Source organism: Castor canadensis, chromosome 6 (assembly GCF_047511655.1).
Source record: "Castor canadensis chromosome 6, mCasCan1.hap1v2, whole genome shotgun sequence".
Lineage (NCBI taxonomy): Eukaryota > Metazoa > Chordata > Mammalia > Rodentia > Castoridae > Castor > Castor canadensis.
This window is the reverse complement of record NC_133391.1, coordinates 104,246,486-104,262,389: the sequence shown is the minus strand read 5'-3', so window position 1 is coordinate 104,262,389 and position 15,904 is coordinate 104,246,486. Positions and strand designations below refer to the sequence as shown.

The following is a 15,904-nucleotide window of genomic DNA, read 5'->3' as shown; positions in this document are numbered from 1 at the left end:
TATAAATATTCCCTTCTTATAATTACTCAAATATTTAAATTTTTTTATAATAAGTTGCAGAAATAAATTTGGATTTACCTCTCCTGTCCTTTTCAAAGTAGGGAAGCTGAAAAATCTGAATATAAATACACCTAATTTTTATATGTCTTTCTTTTTAATATAAAATATTTCTAAATATATTTTGTTTGTAAAAGAGTTGTGTAAGGACAAAACTCATTTCAAAAAATGACTGTTTTAGGCACCAATAATTAAAAATTGGAACCATATACAAAAGGGTAAGATTATATGATTTCTTAATTGATGAAGGTAAAGAGTTAAAAAGAATAAGCAGGTGCAGAATTTATTGAGGGCTTAGCATAAGCTAGAAGCTGGAAGTAGTAAAAATGGTGGCAAGTAGGTAAAAACATCTTGGTCACTAACACACATTTGAAAATGAGTCCCACAGGCACATAATTTAGGAAACTACCCTTCCCCATCCTTGTCATAAATCCTGGGCAACACATGTCCTGTGTGATCTTTCCTGTCTGTCCACAAACCATTCTCTCTGCATCAACCGACTCTTGCTTTTGTATGATTCTCTAGCTTCTTGTTAGCTTATGTAGGAGCATTTGTGTTCCTACTCTGTTTCATTTTTCCTTCCATCTTCCTGATACCATTTTAAGGTAAAGCTCTCTTGAAATGAAGGTTCAGCTGCTAGGTATTACTACACAGTACAGGAGGTTTTGATAGGAATCACACTAACTATAAGAACTAATGGTTCAAAGAGCATGAGTCTTAACAGGAATAGCTAATAGGTAAATTTACCCAGCACTTCTGTGCTAGGCAGTTTACATTTATCACCTTGTTAAATTGTCTCCCCGACATAATGAGGTAGGTACTATTTTTTAGTCTTCACTCTACAGATAAGGAACCTGATGAAGCCCAGAGGGGTTAAAAACTTGCTGGGGAGTTACATTTGTAAGTGATGAGGAGTAGAACTGGGACCAGCACCAGCACCAGGTCTGTGTATCTCTAAAGGCCATGCTCTTAGCTGTTTTATGTTCTACTGGAAGCAATATGATGCAGTTGGGAAAAAACAATGGCACAAAACCTTGCACTTAGCCATCATGCTACAACAGTAACATCACTGAGAAAGCATGCTTTGTTTTGTTTTGAATATGAGAGATTTGGAATATGGAGATTCTGGTATTAACTATATAATCCTGGGCCAGTTTTCAGAATTGAGGAGGACCTTCAAAGCTTTGCATGATCTTGTACTGCCCAGTGTCCAGCCTTTCCTCTCATCTCCCTGAAGTTATACCCAGTCTCAAGTTCTATTGGTCTTCTTTTGGGTCCTCAGCCAAGCTCTTTGTATCCTAAGAAGTTTGCAAATTGTTTCCTTTAGAATATTATCACCAGTGTAACTACAGCAGCTCCCATCTTTTGCATCCTTAGAGAAGCCATTCTCCTTCCCTCGATGGTAAACGCAGTACCTCCTTTCTGTTCTTTCATAATGCTTTGGTATTTTTCATTCTTAACACATGAATTAACTTTTTTTTTTTACACTTTCCCTAGTTCATGTCTGTATCAGTCCACCAGGGGTCCACAAACAATGAACCACAGGTTCTCCCCACATTTGTTTTTGTCAGTAAAGCTTTATTTCAAATCAGACACACTCGTTCATTTACATGTTGTGCATGTTTCCATTCAAACTACCAGAGAAGAGCTGAGCAGTTGAGACAGAGATGTCATGGCTCACAAGGCGAAAATGTCTGCTACCTGGTCTTTTAAACTGAAAACTTTGTTGATGCTATGGCTGACAATAATCTGATGGGATTCTTATTCACCACTTAATACTTAGTGTTAGGCAGTCTACTAATATTTGTTGATTTCCTAAATTAATGAATTATTCAGCTATAAAATTGGATTTCTAAGGACTAAATGGAACTATATATATATATATAGTTGTTGGAACATCATTGGTAACTATTTTTATCAAGCTGTCTGAACATATCTGTAAGATAAATTGACAATCCATGACTTTATTGGTTTAAGAAATCTATCTTAGATTGTAATTGAAAGAAAGTTTTTATAAACTTGGAAACTGAAAAAAGCTTTAAAATACAGAAAGTTGTTGCATAAGTTCTGTAATATTTCATTTACACTTTAAGCCCAATATTTCGTTGTCTGGTAAAAACACACCATGTTCTGTGCATAGCCACATAAACAAGCACAATTGCAGAGCAGTCTTTATTACATGCAAGAAATGATGACAGTGAGCCAATGTGTGAGGTTCTACTAGACAGACTACTGTAGGGAAGCTTCAAAATGGGCAAAGCAGCTGAATTTTTCTGTTCAACATGTGAACACACAATTTAAAGGAAGCCCAGGTTAGGGGTACCTCCATAAATTTGCTAGTTTTGATTATCAGATGTGACCTATATATTTTAGGTTCTTTTCCAAATGCTTCTGTGGACCTCTCTCATAAGAGGTAAGAACAGCAAACATCAATATGTTAAGATAGCTGTTCAAATTGTTAATAACTATCAAAAATTCACTGAAATAAATACTAATTAAATTTAAGAGTATTGATAAAGGCGTTTTGTATCTACTGATTGGAGAAAAGCACAAATAGATCCTAAATTCTACAGAATAAAATCCAGAAATCCATCTTCAGGATTTTAAAAAAGTCAAAGTAAGCCAAATTTAAATGATTTTTCTTTTCCCGAAAATATGATAACTTTTAACATAGATGAGAGTAGCAGCAAGTGTAGATGAAACTACAAAATTAAACAAATTCACTTGTTATCGCAAAGGAATGGTGTTAAAATTCTTTACCCCTTTATGAGTTTTATGTTACTTTATAATGCATAATGAAAGAACATGAATTGAACTCTCAAAATTTTTCTTCTATCTTTGTAAGTGAAAAGATATAATGAATCCAATGAACCTAAAAGTTACCTGATACCATTAATAAAGTATAAACACTAACTTATGGTAAATTTTAACTACACTAAAAACAGGCTGTAGACCAAATAATAAGGTCTAAACAGTCGATGGTAATGATGTTCACTATTTTAATCTTTTTTTTTCAATATTTGAAATTTAATTTCAATTTCAAGATATAAATCTATTAAAAATAATAGTTTAAAGGGTAGTGGAATGGCTCAAGTGGTAGTGCCTGCCTAGTAAGTGCAAGGTCCTGAGTTCAACCTCCCATTACCAGCAAAAATATTAATATTGACAGTTACTGCTTTTTTGTCTTCACCTGTGGTAAACAATCAGTATGAAAACACTAGTGGAATCCAGCATAAATCTTAGTTTTAGCTCAATATTCAACCAAAAGTAATTCAAGTCCCATGTACCTTAAAAATATGTAATTTAAAGGAGCATAAATTAAAAAACCTAAAAAAACTTCTTAGTTTTTTACTGGCTTTGATGGCATAAATGATAATTTCTATTCATTATAATTTACAAGTATATCAACATTGGCTTTTAAAAAACGAATTTATCCTGGTTTCACTCATAGGTCCAGGAAGATAAAAAGAGACCACAGGAGAGAAAAGTATCTTTATCCGAGGGAATTATAGTCTGGTGGACCACCCCTAAGGCTGTCTTTAGCTTTTTTTCAGTGTAAATAGGCAAAATACTCTCCTCTCCCATGGCCAAGGAGTGCCTGTTGCATTCTCCATATGCAACAGTTGGGATCCAGCAGCACTGTGGTTTCCCCCAAGGACTACTATTTAATGTTTAACATTAGGATGCGTACAAACCACCCAGCTACCCTTACATAGCCTAACTAAATCCCCTCTTCCCAAGTAGGAAGATTCAGATTGCAGGCGTTCATGACATACAAGTCTTTAATGCTGATTTGAACATTTGGATATGTAAAGTTTTCAGAATTGATTAATTGTGTCATACAGACATTATTGCTGGAGTTGTAGAAAAAATTATAACACCATCTGTCTCTATGTTCATAAAATTCAGGATTTAAAGAAAATAGTATGAGTTAAAAAAAAGTACTTGCCTGTATGTTTTGTTACTAATATCTTGTGTGGGTGATTTCTTTGTTGCTATTGTCAGTACAAAGTTAAAATATTTTGGATATATTTCAAAGTCTTCTTTATTGTGAAAAGAATGAAAGCCATTTTTAGACAGGATATTTAGCCTATATTATAAACCCTGAAATGGATGACCACAAAAGCCCTAGTTCCCATGAATATTAGAATATCTTTGTTTGATGATGCATGCAATGTAGCAATGCTATGCTTATTAAGTTCTAATTATTGAGCTATTCATGTCGTACAAATGCAGCTCCCATTAAAATTCATGGTGAAGTAACAAGTGAACAATCATAAATGTTTAAACTGTATTTCTAACAGTTAAAGTGTCAGAGACTTTCAGCACTTAAACTGGCTACATTTAATTCACAAAAGTTCTCTTAATGGATGTTTACAAGTTCAAAATGTTTTCAGTACCTTTAATATATCTGGGGAAAATATAATAAAATTTCAGTGTAAATAATGATACAAAGAAGTTTATTCCACTCACCTGTCTGTTACGTTCATCCATAATCCTCGTAATCTGAATCTTTTTTCTCCCCATAGTCCCCGTTTTTCTTCTCTCTCTCGTCCCTGAAATTATGTATTTTTTCCTTCCTTTTCTTTCTCTTTCCTGTTTCCTTCCAACAAATCTCCTTCTTTAGCACTTGCTCAGCTCAGTTCCCAAATTCCTGCATTCATTCCTGCTGAATAAAAAAGAAAAATTAAATAATGCTTTAACAGCAAATCAATTTCATAAAAACTATCATATCCCACCATTATCAAGGAAATAAACTATATGGAAGCAAAACAAAATGAATGAAAATAATTGCTTATTAAAAGTACATGATATATGCCTTTATACAGTACTTGATATGCAGAAACATATTGAGTAGGGATGGTTTGTTTTTATAATTAAAATAAGCTCAGAAGTAATTTAAGAAGTCATTTAAATAATGAAATCTATGCTGTAAAGCCCAACACTTGAAATGAAATGTACTTTTTGTAAAGAGTTTCTTAACATTTGTAATGAAGTTAGGTGACGTTTTCACCCCCTTATGAAAAATTACCTAAATCAGCGAGTTAATGAACGTTTATGTACCTGTGTATGCTAATTCATTTCTGAAAGGAAAACCATCTCGCGTTTTGACAGCAGAGGTGATACCGTCCCTAGTTATGCAAATAGGATGGACGATTATGAAAGTGTTATTTGATATATGTAAATGTCAACTAATTTAAATCTAAGACCTAAACTTATTTAAAAAAAAAATCACTGCTATGAGAACATAATAAAAATATTATGGGCTATTTCATCTTAGTTACAACATCTATTATCAGTGAGTTTTTCCTTTTGAAAGACCTAACATACAACATACAGTTGTATGTTAAAAACAATAATGAAAAAAGTGATCATTGAGAGAAAATGGTGAAAAAAATCAAGATTATTATTTCATTTGTAACTATTTTTAATAGCCATCAGTCCTATAAATTTAAATATTTTAAAAAGACATATCACATCTCTTTGGTGAGTCAAATGCAAAATCACAGAAGCTTAATATCATGTACTAGAGAGCTCTAGGTCATGAATTAAAATTAAAGAAATGCTCATCAATTACATGCGGTAAGCTAAAAGAACCCAGAGTTCCAAAAGCATATATTTTACTATGCTTTCAATTAAATCTGAAAATATTTGAACATAATGAAAGTGAATTGCTGTGAAATGTGGAAGTTTACAAGAAAGCATTCCACAATGTTTTTTCATTTTCAAGCAACAGCTTCAGTTATTTTATCTCATCTTATGTCAATGGATACAACCACTTTACACACTGCTCAGAATTTCCTTGTTTATTTTGGTTGGTGTCTGACAACAGCCCTGATAAATTCCCACATGTATTATGTAACGCTAAGCCACTGTCCTGGCTATTTAATAGATTATTTGGCTCCAGTTCAAAGTGCTTAAAACAGGAAGGTTGTTGGATACTTGGTCTGACCATCAGCTGCCTTTTGATTTTTTAAGTTTAAATTTCTAAATTCTTTGTCACCTTGAGTAAATTTTTTAAAATACAAGTTTCTGTGATTATCTAATCATGGAAGCTATTATGACATAATTAGTTCTGATGGATTAAGCACTGCTTAAATACTAAGACTATCAATTCTCTTTTGTTCAGTGCCTTTTCTACTAAACTGTAGCTCAGTTCTGCCTATCAGAATATAACGCTGAGTTATATTATGACTATGCAGTGCTTATCAAAATACTATCCAACTGTATTTTTAAGTATTGAAAGTAGTTCAAAAGTTTTAAAAAGTTACATAAACAACATCCATTGATAAATATACCTAAAAACACTTGCTATAAGATATATTAAAATCACATAAAATATGAAAAATCCATTAGGCCAATAATATGGTATATTCAATGTTACAAACACTGTCCATCTATTTTTAGAAACAGTCTTAAATATCACCCAACTGGGCGACATCCCTATATTTCTTATAGTCTTACCTCAGAAGCAAGCAGAGCATTAGAATGGTTTTTCCCACGCATGTGCTAGACCCCAAGAAACAAACAGGCTTTCTCTACAACAGAGAAGCCAATCCATGACTCCTCAGTAAATGCCCATGGGAAGGTCTCCCTTCCTGGCTTTCAGCTGAGGCGGGTGGCACTATCGGCTTACAAGACTCTGCCTGCCTAAGCGTTTATTCACTTTAAGGTGGAAGGTCAGGGTGAACAGATTAGAGTGTGGTGACAAGGCAGAGAGGACGAGAATGTCTACAGATCCTGATTTCAAAATACAAACAGCCAAACAAGTGGAGTGATATCCTGGAGAAAAGTCTCCTTAGGAAGACAGTGAGCTCCTGATGAACCAAACTCAGAAGAGTTCCTCCACAATGTACCCTGTATTTTACAACTTTGAAACAAAAGACACTTTTTAGAAAGAACAGAGTAAAGACTGTTTTCTTTAATTCTTAGAACATGATGTGAACTATTTTGCCAGAAAGTATATACGTACGTGTGAGTGTATGTATATGTGTATGTATGTGTGTATACATACATAAAATGCTTGATGAAAATCCCTTTAAAGGTTATTTCCCTTTTTGAAATATGTAAGATAATGGAGAGAGACACAAGTTGAAATTTTAATAGTATTTGGCTATTTTTTCAGAGTTTTTTGTATAAATATTTATTGAAATGATGCTTTCCAAACATACATAAAATGAAAAATTGGTATTAAAATCCACATGCAGAGTACACATGGTGATGATGAGACCGAGTAACTGTGAAGTATATCACGAAACGTGTGGCTTAGGATATCTGATTATGGTCCCCATATTTCAGGACTGTCAGTAAAAAAACTGTATTATAAGGTCAATTTCAGGAATTAATTTGTGAGAGGCTGAGAGAAGCAAAGGAAAAGATTATGTAACCTTAGTAACCAGTTAAGCTGTTTTGTATGTACATGAAAAAAAAAGAATAACTAAACTACATGTAGTAGAATTTCAAGTTATGTTGAGAACTTTCATTATGTACAATCAACCATACGCTTAAAATAATTCCTGCAGCCTTGCCGCTACTTTTTTCCATATGAAAGAACCATTCTTGGAAAATGACAGAGTTACATATAAACAATCAGTAATTAAAAAAGAAAAAGAAAAAGAAATGTTCTACTATAGTTACACTCTATAGAGTTACAGTCTTCTGATTTTTTTTTTCTTTTTGCCAACCTAAATAAAAGAAAAATAAAATCAGGCTGCTTACTAAAAACGGGAACTTCATTATGGCAGACTTCTGTTCACTTTGAGTTTGGCATAAGCAGACAGATGAAGGCAAAGTGGTTTGAGCCGGAGTAGAGAAGAATTTCTTCTGGACAGATGCTAAAGATCATTCTCCTACCAGGCTCCCTCATTCACAAACAAATTGCCTTGATTGACACACACCTCCCCCTCCCTTCCCCTTCCTTCTCTCACTCTTTCTTGCCCTCTTCCTCCCTCCCTCCCTCCTTCCCTCCGACAAATCCCTCCCAGTAACACAGAAGAATCTTGACAGAATGGCAGGAAACACGCACAGACTGGTCAGGGAAGGATATGATGTCAGCAACCACGAACAATAAAAGGTGTAAAGGTGCTTCCTTCCCTAAACTGTTCCAGAAGTGTAAAATGGGAACCAAAACTCTCCACTTCCTTCTCTGAGCAGAACCGTCTGAGTGTGCTGTGCAGCACACCCCACACACGGAGGCCTTGGAGAGGTTCAGATAAGGGACAATGAGGGAAATCCAGATCTGAGAAGCAATTTTATATTTCTATCTTTAAAACACCCAAGAGAAGACCATTTCAGCTCTAGGTTAATGTTTTGTTATGATCACTTCAAGAAATAAAAATAAAACAAACATAAGTTGACTTTGGTGAAGCAGCACATAAATATCAATTACCATCTACTATGCCTTACAAAAAATCATCTTACACAATTAATGCAGCTATGGGCTCTGAATTTGAGGACAGTGAAGAATTGTATATAAGCAAGAATCAAAATATATGAATTATAACTTTTGATAAAGAACCAAATCCTGAAGGCTGTCAAAAGAGCAACGTTTGTTGATAAAATACATTATTTACTTGTTTGTCCTCACATACAAAAAAGATATACTGGGGAGAAAACAATTCTTATGTTATTGAGGCTCTTAAGGTTCTTTTAAAAGATTTAAACCAGGAGCAAAAGTAATTAACTGAAACTCAGTCTATAGTGAAACTATTTTGATCTCATCACTAGTTCGTTCTTTCTGACATGGAAACAGCAGTCTACCATAAAGTTTCTGTAGGAAGAAAGCCACATATCAAGATGATCTGAGTCATCGTCAGATCTCAATCATCTTCCCACAACACTTTGATTTAGAAATTAAACATAACCTTTACTTACAAGTTTTGATCTTACAGTGAGACTGCCATGCCACGTGAAAAGATGTGGGAAGAAATTCATTCTCTCCTGCTACAGTTATATTTGTGAAGCATATATTTTGCTATGATAAGTACAACACAGTCAAATAAACACAGCCTATGCACAAAGATAAAGCATTAGAATATATATCAACTCGCAAAGAAAGAATTCTGGTTTTCTTTTATTCATATTGGCAAATAACTTTGTCACTGACTTATGCTTCCAGTAACATAAGCATCCTCATAGAATGTATTATAAAACTTCGGGCTGAAAATTTAGCACACTGCATCACACAACAAAAAAATTACACTGTTAAATAAATACAAGAGAATCCATTTGGGGCAAAAATGATTATAAGCCCAGTTTTTGGGAACTTGGTATTAATGATTCAAACAATTAAATGATTCATGATGATTTTAAGTGGAAAACTTTGCTAGTTATGTTGCGTTTAGATACATTTAACTTTCTTCTTTATGGTTTATTTGAAAGACATATGAGGCGTGCAATTACACTTTGGTTAAAAAGAACAAGCAGAACGTTTTCCTTTTTTTTCCCTTAAGAGCTATTCTGAACTTCAAATGAAATAACCCAATTATTATTCTTATTGATGCTTGACTCTGTGATGAGTTGAGAGATATTTCCTGATTTGAAAGTCACTCCATTTTTCTTTAAGCTTAGCATATATTTCATAGAACATTATATATTATCCTAGAGATGAATGTGAACAGTTAATTTTTAAGTCACATAGCCAAGACCCATCCTTCTAAGGATAGTAAAAGAACAGTCTTTCATTATTTATGCTAAATACAAAGGGTTCCCAATTTATTTTCATTGAGTATCAATGAGATAAATTCTAGGTCATCTTCAAGTATCAGTAACATAATATTACAAATTCAAAAAAAATAAAAAATAAAAACTGGGTGCCGGTGGCTCCCACATGTAATCCTAGCTACTTGGGAGTCTGAGGATCATGGTTTGAGGGCAGCTCTGGGAAACAGTTTGTGAGACCCCCTTCTCCGAAATAACCAGAACAAAAAATGGACTGGAGGTGTAGTTCAAGCAGTAGAGCACCTGCTTTGCAAGCATGAAGCTTAGAGTTCAAACCCTAGTCCCCTCAAAAAAAATCCAAACAAGGTTGACTTTTTTTTTATTTTCAGTTCTCACATCTGTCATCCTTCTTCCTGCTATAGGGCATTTGCATATGCAATTCCTTCTGCCTGGAATGTTCCTTCCCTTCTGTGCTTCCTTAACTTCTCATTCTGTCTTAGCTACAGTTTTATCTCCTAAGGGAGCACTCCATGTCTTGGTCAAACCAAATTCCCCTGTAATAAGGTCCCAAAATACCACATCCCTCTCCTTTGTGAAACAGAACGTTTGCTTGCCAACTCTGTTTTGTTTTACCTTTGTACTTCCAGTATCCATCCCAGTGCCAGCCATAGAGGAGCTAATAAGTACTAGTTGATTAACTGAATTAACTTGTTAAAGTTTATAGCTCTCACCTGAGATATTTTCCCAACATTTCCCTTTATCTTGCTTATACAGAACCAGGTTGATAGCCTCACTTAATCCTTTACTATATTTATATATATTTCCAATATGTAATAAGAATAACTTACATTGAGCAGTGGAAGCTGAATGAATGTGGGGACCAGAAAGCTCAGGTTGGTACTTAGACACTGAATAACTACTGCCTGATGACTACTGTTTCTTTTTCTCCCCCAAACTGGGAAAATATATTTTCATCTGCAGGATGATTATGACTGTTAGAGGTGGTACTGCACATGAAGAAATAGGTACATGGTAGTGATGAAAACACTGTCTACTACTTGAGCAATTGTTTCAGTTTTGAGGTACAAATTGAAAGCTATAAGATGGAGTAAATTGTGTAGCTTTACATACACCATAAAGATAAGGAAAGGGTGGAGAAGGGAGAATATGGTGGAATTATTAAGTACTAAGGTATGAAAATGGAAAAATGACACATGTTGAAAGTATTCCAGGAATGGGGGTAGGGAAGATAAAGAAGAATGAGGGAGGAGGTGAATGCAACTGAGATATATTGTAAGAATTTTGGTAAATGTCACAATATGCCCCCAGTATAATGATTTAAAAAAAACAAAGTTAATGATGCACACCTTCTAACAATAATGCTTCATTTATATTGTAACAATAATCACTACATATAGAAAAAATTACAGTGTTATAAAAATTAAGAAGTTTCTTTTAAGTATCAGCCATGGAAGAGCTTCAGGCTGCAAAAGTAGAAATAACTAGGGAAATGTATCAATTTTCCCAATGACCATAGCTGCTGGAAACTCTAAGTTAATGCTTCTAGTCCTACTTTAATATCTTTCCCCAAGGACAAAAGGAGATAAAATGTATGTCAGAAATATAATAAGGCTAAAAAGGAACTCGTTTTGAAAACACCTGCAATTAATTTAATAAGTGGGCCTAACCTGCCATTATCACTTACATAAATCATTTTATTTACACAGTTCCAGAATTTAGGAGACACATACCTTTGGACAACTACACTGCATTATAAACAATTTAATAAACACGAGGGAAACTGCTTTGCTGTCATAGTTATCCATGGTAAATTCTGCCTTGGACATTCCCCCCCCCCAGCCCCCCAGCTAAAACAGCAGCTTACATTCTCCCTGCCAAAATAAACTCCAAATGGTCTAAATATGTCAAAAACCTCATGATCTTTGATTATGCTACAGTTTTTAGCATCTCCATAACGGATTAAGTAACTAATTCAGGGTTCTATCCTGTCTTTGTTTTCCTAATTTTTCACAATAATGCAGCCACCACGTTTTTCAGAGGCCACTTAGTGATGTGGCAAGGCTTTACCACAAAGGTAAGGCCCGCACTGTCTTCAGCACAAGGCAAGAGCTACTATTTAGCATCGCAGATTGTGTCTGCTCCCCAGCTGTAACCTCTCCATGAGCACACGCAGCTGGAGTTTTTGTTGCTGTTATTGAACAAAGCAAGTTAAGCACTATACAGCACCACCAGCAGTGACACAAAACTGTCAACCTCTGAAGCAGGCTAGGCTTGACGTGGGACATAGTACTATTATATATTCTCATCTTATAATTGTGAATTCCCAGCCATTTTATAATCTTGTTAAGGGAAAAATTACATCCATTATTTTCTCAGTCTTTAGTATATCATATTTCATGATCAAAATGGAAACATTCTATGTATGAATATTTTCTTCGTAGAAGCCTGCATGTGTTGGACACATTTTTTAGCCTTATAGACACATTTGCTTGCATGCATGCTTGCGTGTGTATGTGTGTGTGTGTGCACGCGCACGTGTGTGTGTGTAGGTACAGTGGATGGAAAAACATTTTAGTTTTTTAAAATATGTAGATAAAATAATAAGAGTAGTCCTGAGTATTTTCACAAGTAAATGATCAATAATTGTAATATGAATTGTTAAAAAGGCATTCCAAGGGAAGATTATGTTGTATCCTATATTCAAGTATTGCACTAACTGATTGAAAATTATGTCCTTGAAAAATAATTTGCTTCTGCTGTTATTTACTTTCTCAAATTATTTAACATTTAAAGCTGACCATAACATGGGAGGGAATACTATTTTTCTTTTGTTAGTATTTTATTGTATATTAAGGAGCAAATGCTCAATCAGCTATTTAAATTGAATGTCTTTTATTTTTATCTCTAAGCTTTAGACATCTAGATAGTTTACATAACACCTTACATGATAATATATGTGACATTCAAAATGCCATAATAACCTCTTAAAACATAGATGATACTGGTATTATATATAGCTCAACATAAAAGCCAGTGATTCATCAATTTTTCTATTTCTCTTCATCTCTTTTACAGCATCCTAATCAACCTAATTAAGGTTTTGTTCATCTGAAACCTCTGATGACAATTTGTTTAACTCTATCCCACTGTGGTCTTCTTATAAGGAGAATTAAATCTGATCTTCTGACAGCAATCATTAAATGATCCCAACTGGCCCCAATTAAGCCACATGGCTTAGGGGCTTCCATACAGCCACATGCCAAGTTCTCTGTTTCATTTACACATCGTTCTTTACCTTGGTTTATTTTCTTAAAGCCAATTAAGAATGTGTCTTATCAAGTGGAACTAAATTTCCTTGTGTACACTAGCTCAAGACACAGTGCATCAATTGACTTTGCAGTCACACCACGCATCACACAGAACTTCTGAAGTTATCCTCTCTAGCTGCATGTCACTAACAACAAAGAAGTTTTCTGTTTATTTACCCATGCTGAAATTGAACCCTTGTACATTCTCAAAATGGTATGTACATTTAAACAGTTCTGGTTAAAATCAGTCAATAATAACTTTCCATTTGTACCTGCATTTAGAAATTGGGTTTACTATTCCCTTTATATACATTTGTAATTATCTTATACTTCCTTTAAAACTGTAACACAAAATAAGATTCTGAAGTTAACCTTTCCCACCCTTAATTTCTGCTCTAATTTTTCCACATACACTTAATTGTACATTCTGTAATGACATTCCCAGGCCTTCCTAGGAGCACAGGTAGCCTCAGGATTTAGAGCTCATTGACTATATGCTACTCCAGGGAAATGGCTGATTAAAAACAGCCTCCTGAGGAGCAGCAGTGCCTAGTCACATCTGGCCCATCTTATTCTAAACTCAACTACCTGCATAGAAATCTGACTCCCAGGTTTGGGTTTTGGAGAACTTCAATTTACTTAGAGCCCTTGACCTTACATGTCAAGGCAGAAAAGCATTAAATTAATGGCAATATGACTGGTGTTTGACATAGATTCTGAAGGCCTTAACCAATTACTTTGACTACTTTCCCATGATTATAAACAAATGCACTGTATTTTTATATCAATTCTAATTATAGCTATCACTGATCATCTGTTGGTGTTTGATGCAAGCTATCTGTCACAGTTATCAGAGCAGATGGATTAGAACATTTCTGTTCATCCTAATGATACATTGCAAGTTGACATTAGGATACAGAATGGGAATAGATGTTACACATCTCAAAGAACATTAACCTTGATGGAACATGTGATTGCTTTTATTACTTGACCAATAGCTTTAACTGCAGAGAAAAAAAGAAACCACTATACAAGGCATTTTGAACATTCTAATATGTTTGACAACACCTAAAAAAAAAAAAGTCCTGTGTATTTTCTTTATGATAGTTAAATATATACCAGATCATCTACTCAAGTAACTTATTCCCCTCGAAAGAAGAAAATTAAAATGTTTGTTACAAAATGCTGATGATGTAGAAAGAACTGACGAAACTCACAACTAACTGACAAAAATGTGTAATAAGTGTGCTGAAATTTCAGTAAAGCAAAACAGACACTGGGGTGTTGTATTATGAAATATTTCTCACTGTATTATAGTAATCTCCAATAAGATTTGATGTTAATTTTAGAGCATGCTTCTGCTAAAAAGGGCAAACCCTGAAACAGATTTAGTACAAAGAGGCTGAAAATATCCTGTGGAAAAAAAAAATCTGTAGCAAAATCAGCCAGCCCAAATCCTGCCATTACTCAGCACTGCACTGACGTGCGGATGTTTGTAGTGGTTTGAGGAGCCAGCAGGGGTGGAAACTCTACATACTCGACTCCGACATGATTGCAATTGAACCTCATCAAAGTAAGAGCTCATAATTTGTCACAGAAAACAGCCAATTAACATATGTTAGAAAAAGGCTTCATAAAGATAATATATGATTAAAGACCCACTGCAGCTGCTGAAAATCAAAACTGTGCATTTAAAAAAGAAATCTCAGCCTGAGCTTCCGTATGGTTAAACTGATAATGGCTACTATGATTTTTTTTTTAAAGTAGAAAAATATAATTACAGTGCTTCTTATAACTTTGGGGTTATGGCAAGGAGGAACTGGGTACTGTGGCACTATTCACTATGCCTTACTTAGTTCTATAAATAGTTGAAGCCCTTGCCAAAACTCTGTAGTTACTTTGTTATAGTGCTATTTTAAAACACAGACCTTCATTGTTAGCTAAATGGCCTTCAGGATGCACTTTGTAGTTATAGCATTCCTCTCAAAACTATATCCTTCCTTTATCTGTGCAAATCTCCAGGACAAGCACACTCTCCACGCCTGTCCCACTCACTGTAACACATGCTAGGCTATGTAACACAGGGATTTAACACTTCACAACTTCTGTCAGGGTTGGTGGTCAGGAGGAAGGGTGGTGGTCAGTGTCAGTAATGAGATTAAGGCACATGCATGCAATACAGATCCTCTATCAGGATGTACCCAGGTCCCGCTGGAGCAGTGGATTATTGTAACATATTTGGTGTATTCTGATTGTACATTAGAAAAAAAGCCCATTAACTTGGACTACACAGACAATCAAATCCTGGGTTAACTGCTGTCATGGGATACCATGAGACAAAATTATGATGCTTAATTTCACAGATGTCAATGAAAATGTCCAATTGTTAAGAGACACAGAGAGACTTAAAAAGGCATAAAGTATGATGCTCACTTTCACGTACAACACTGTGAACAAGACAAAGACTCTAGACGCCATGAAGCTTATATTCCAAAGGGACAAAGAGATAACATATGAGCCCACCAGTATGATTATTTTAGATAGAGAAGTACAAGAGAGAAAATACCACAGCACAGCTGGCTGGGTAAGTGTGTAGGAAAGGGTCAAGGTGGGCAGTTATTGGACAGCCAATCAGGGAAGGTATTTGAGAAGATGATAACTGAGGAAAGAGCTAAATCACCACGGAATGAGACTATCTGAGCATGACTACTCCAGTACTCTGCCTGTCACTGGTGGTGAACTCTTGGTCAAATTATAGTTTTGTAAGCTTCAGTTTCCTCACTATAGAGTGGGAATAATAAGCATTTTATTATGAAGCTCAAATAAAAAAGCCACACTCATTTATAAAAATTCAATGG

General features: G+C 34.8%; 1 protein-coding gene across 16 annotated transcripts in view; it reads right to left on the bottom strand.

Moving 5' to 3' along the window:
* The window catches only part of Mef2c (myocyte enhancer factor 2C), a 163,535-nt gene that overhangs the window by 86,264 nt on the left and 61,367 nt on the right, over positions 1–15,904 (bottom strand). For 10 of the 16 annotated variants that reach the window (XM_074077111.1, XM_074077108.1, XM_074077120.1 and 7 more), the window contains one exon: positions 4,531–4,723. In XM_074077111.1, the coding sequence (XP_073933212.1) occupies positions 4,531–4,584 (54 nt within the window). In that variant the 5' untranslated portion in view covers positions 4,585–4,723. Of the gene's footprint in view, positions 1–4,530; positions 4,727–6,522; positions 6,667–7,776; positions 7,933–15,904 lie in introns of those variants that run through there. The other 6 variants (XM_074077110.1, XM_074077109.1, XM_074077107.1 and 3 more) reach the window with 4 other exon arrangements.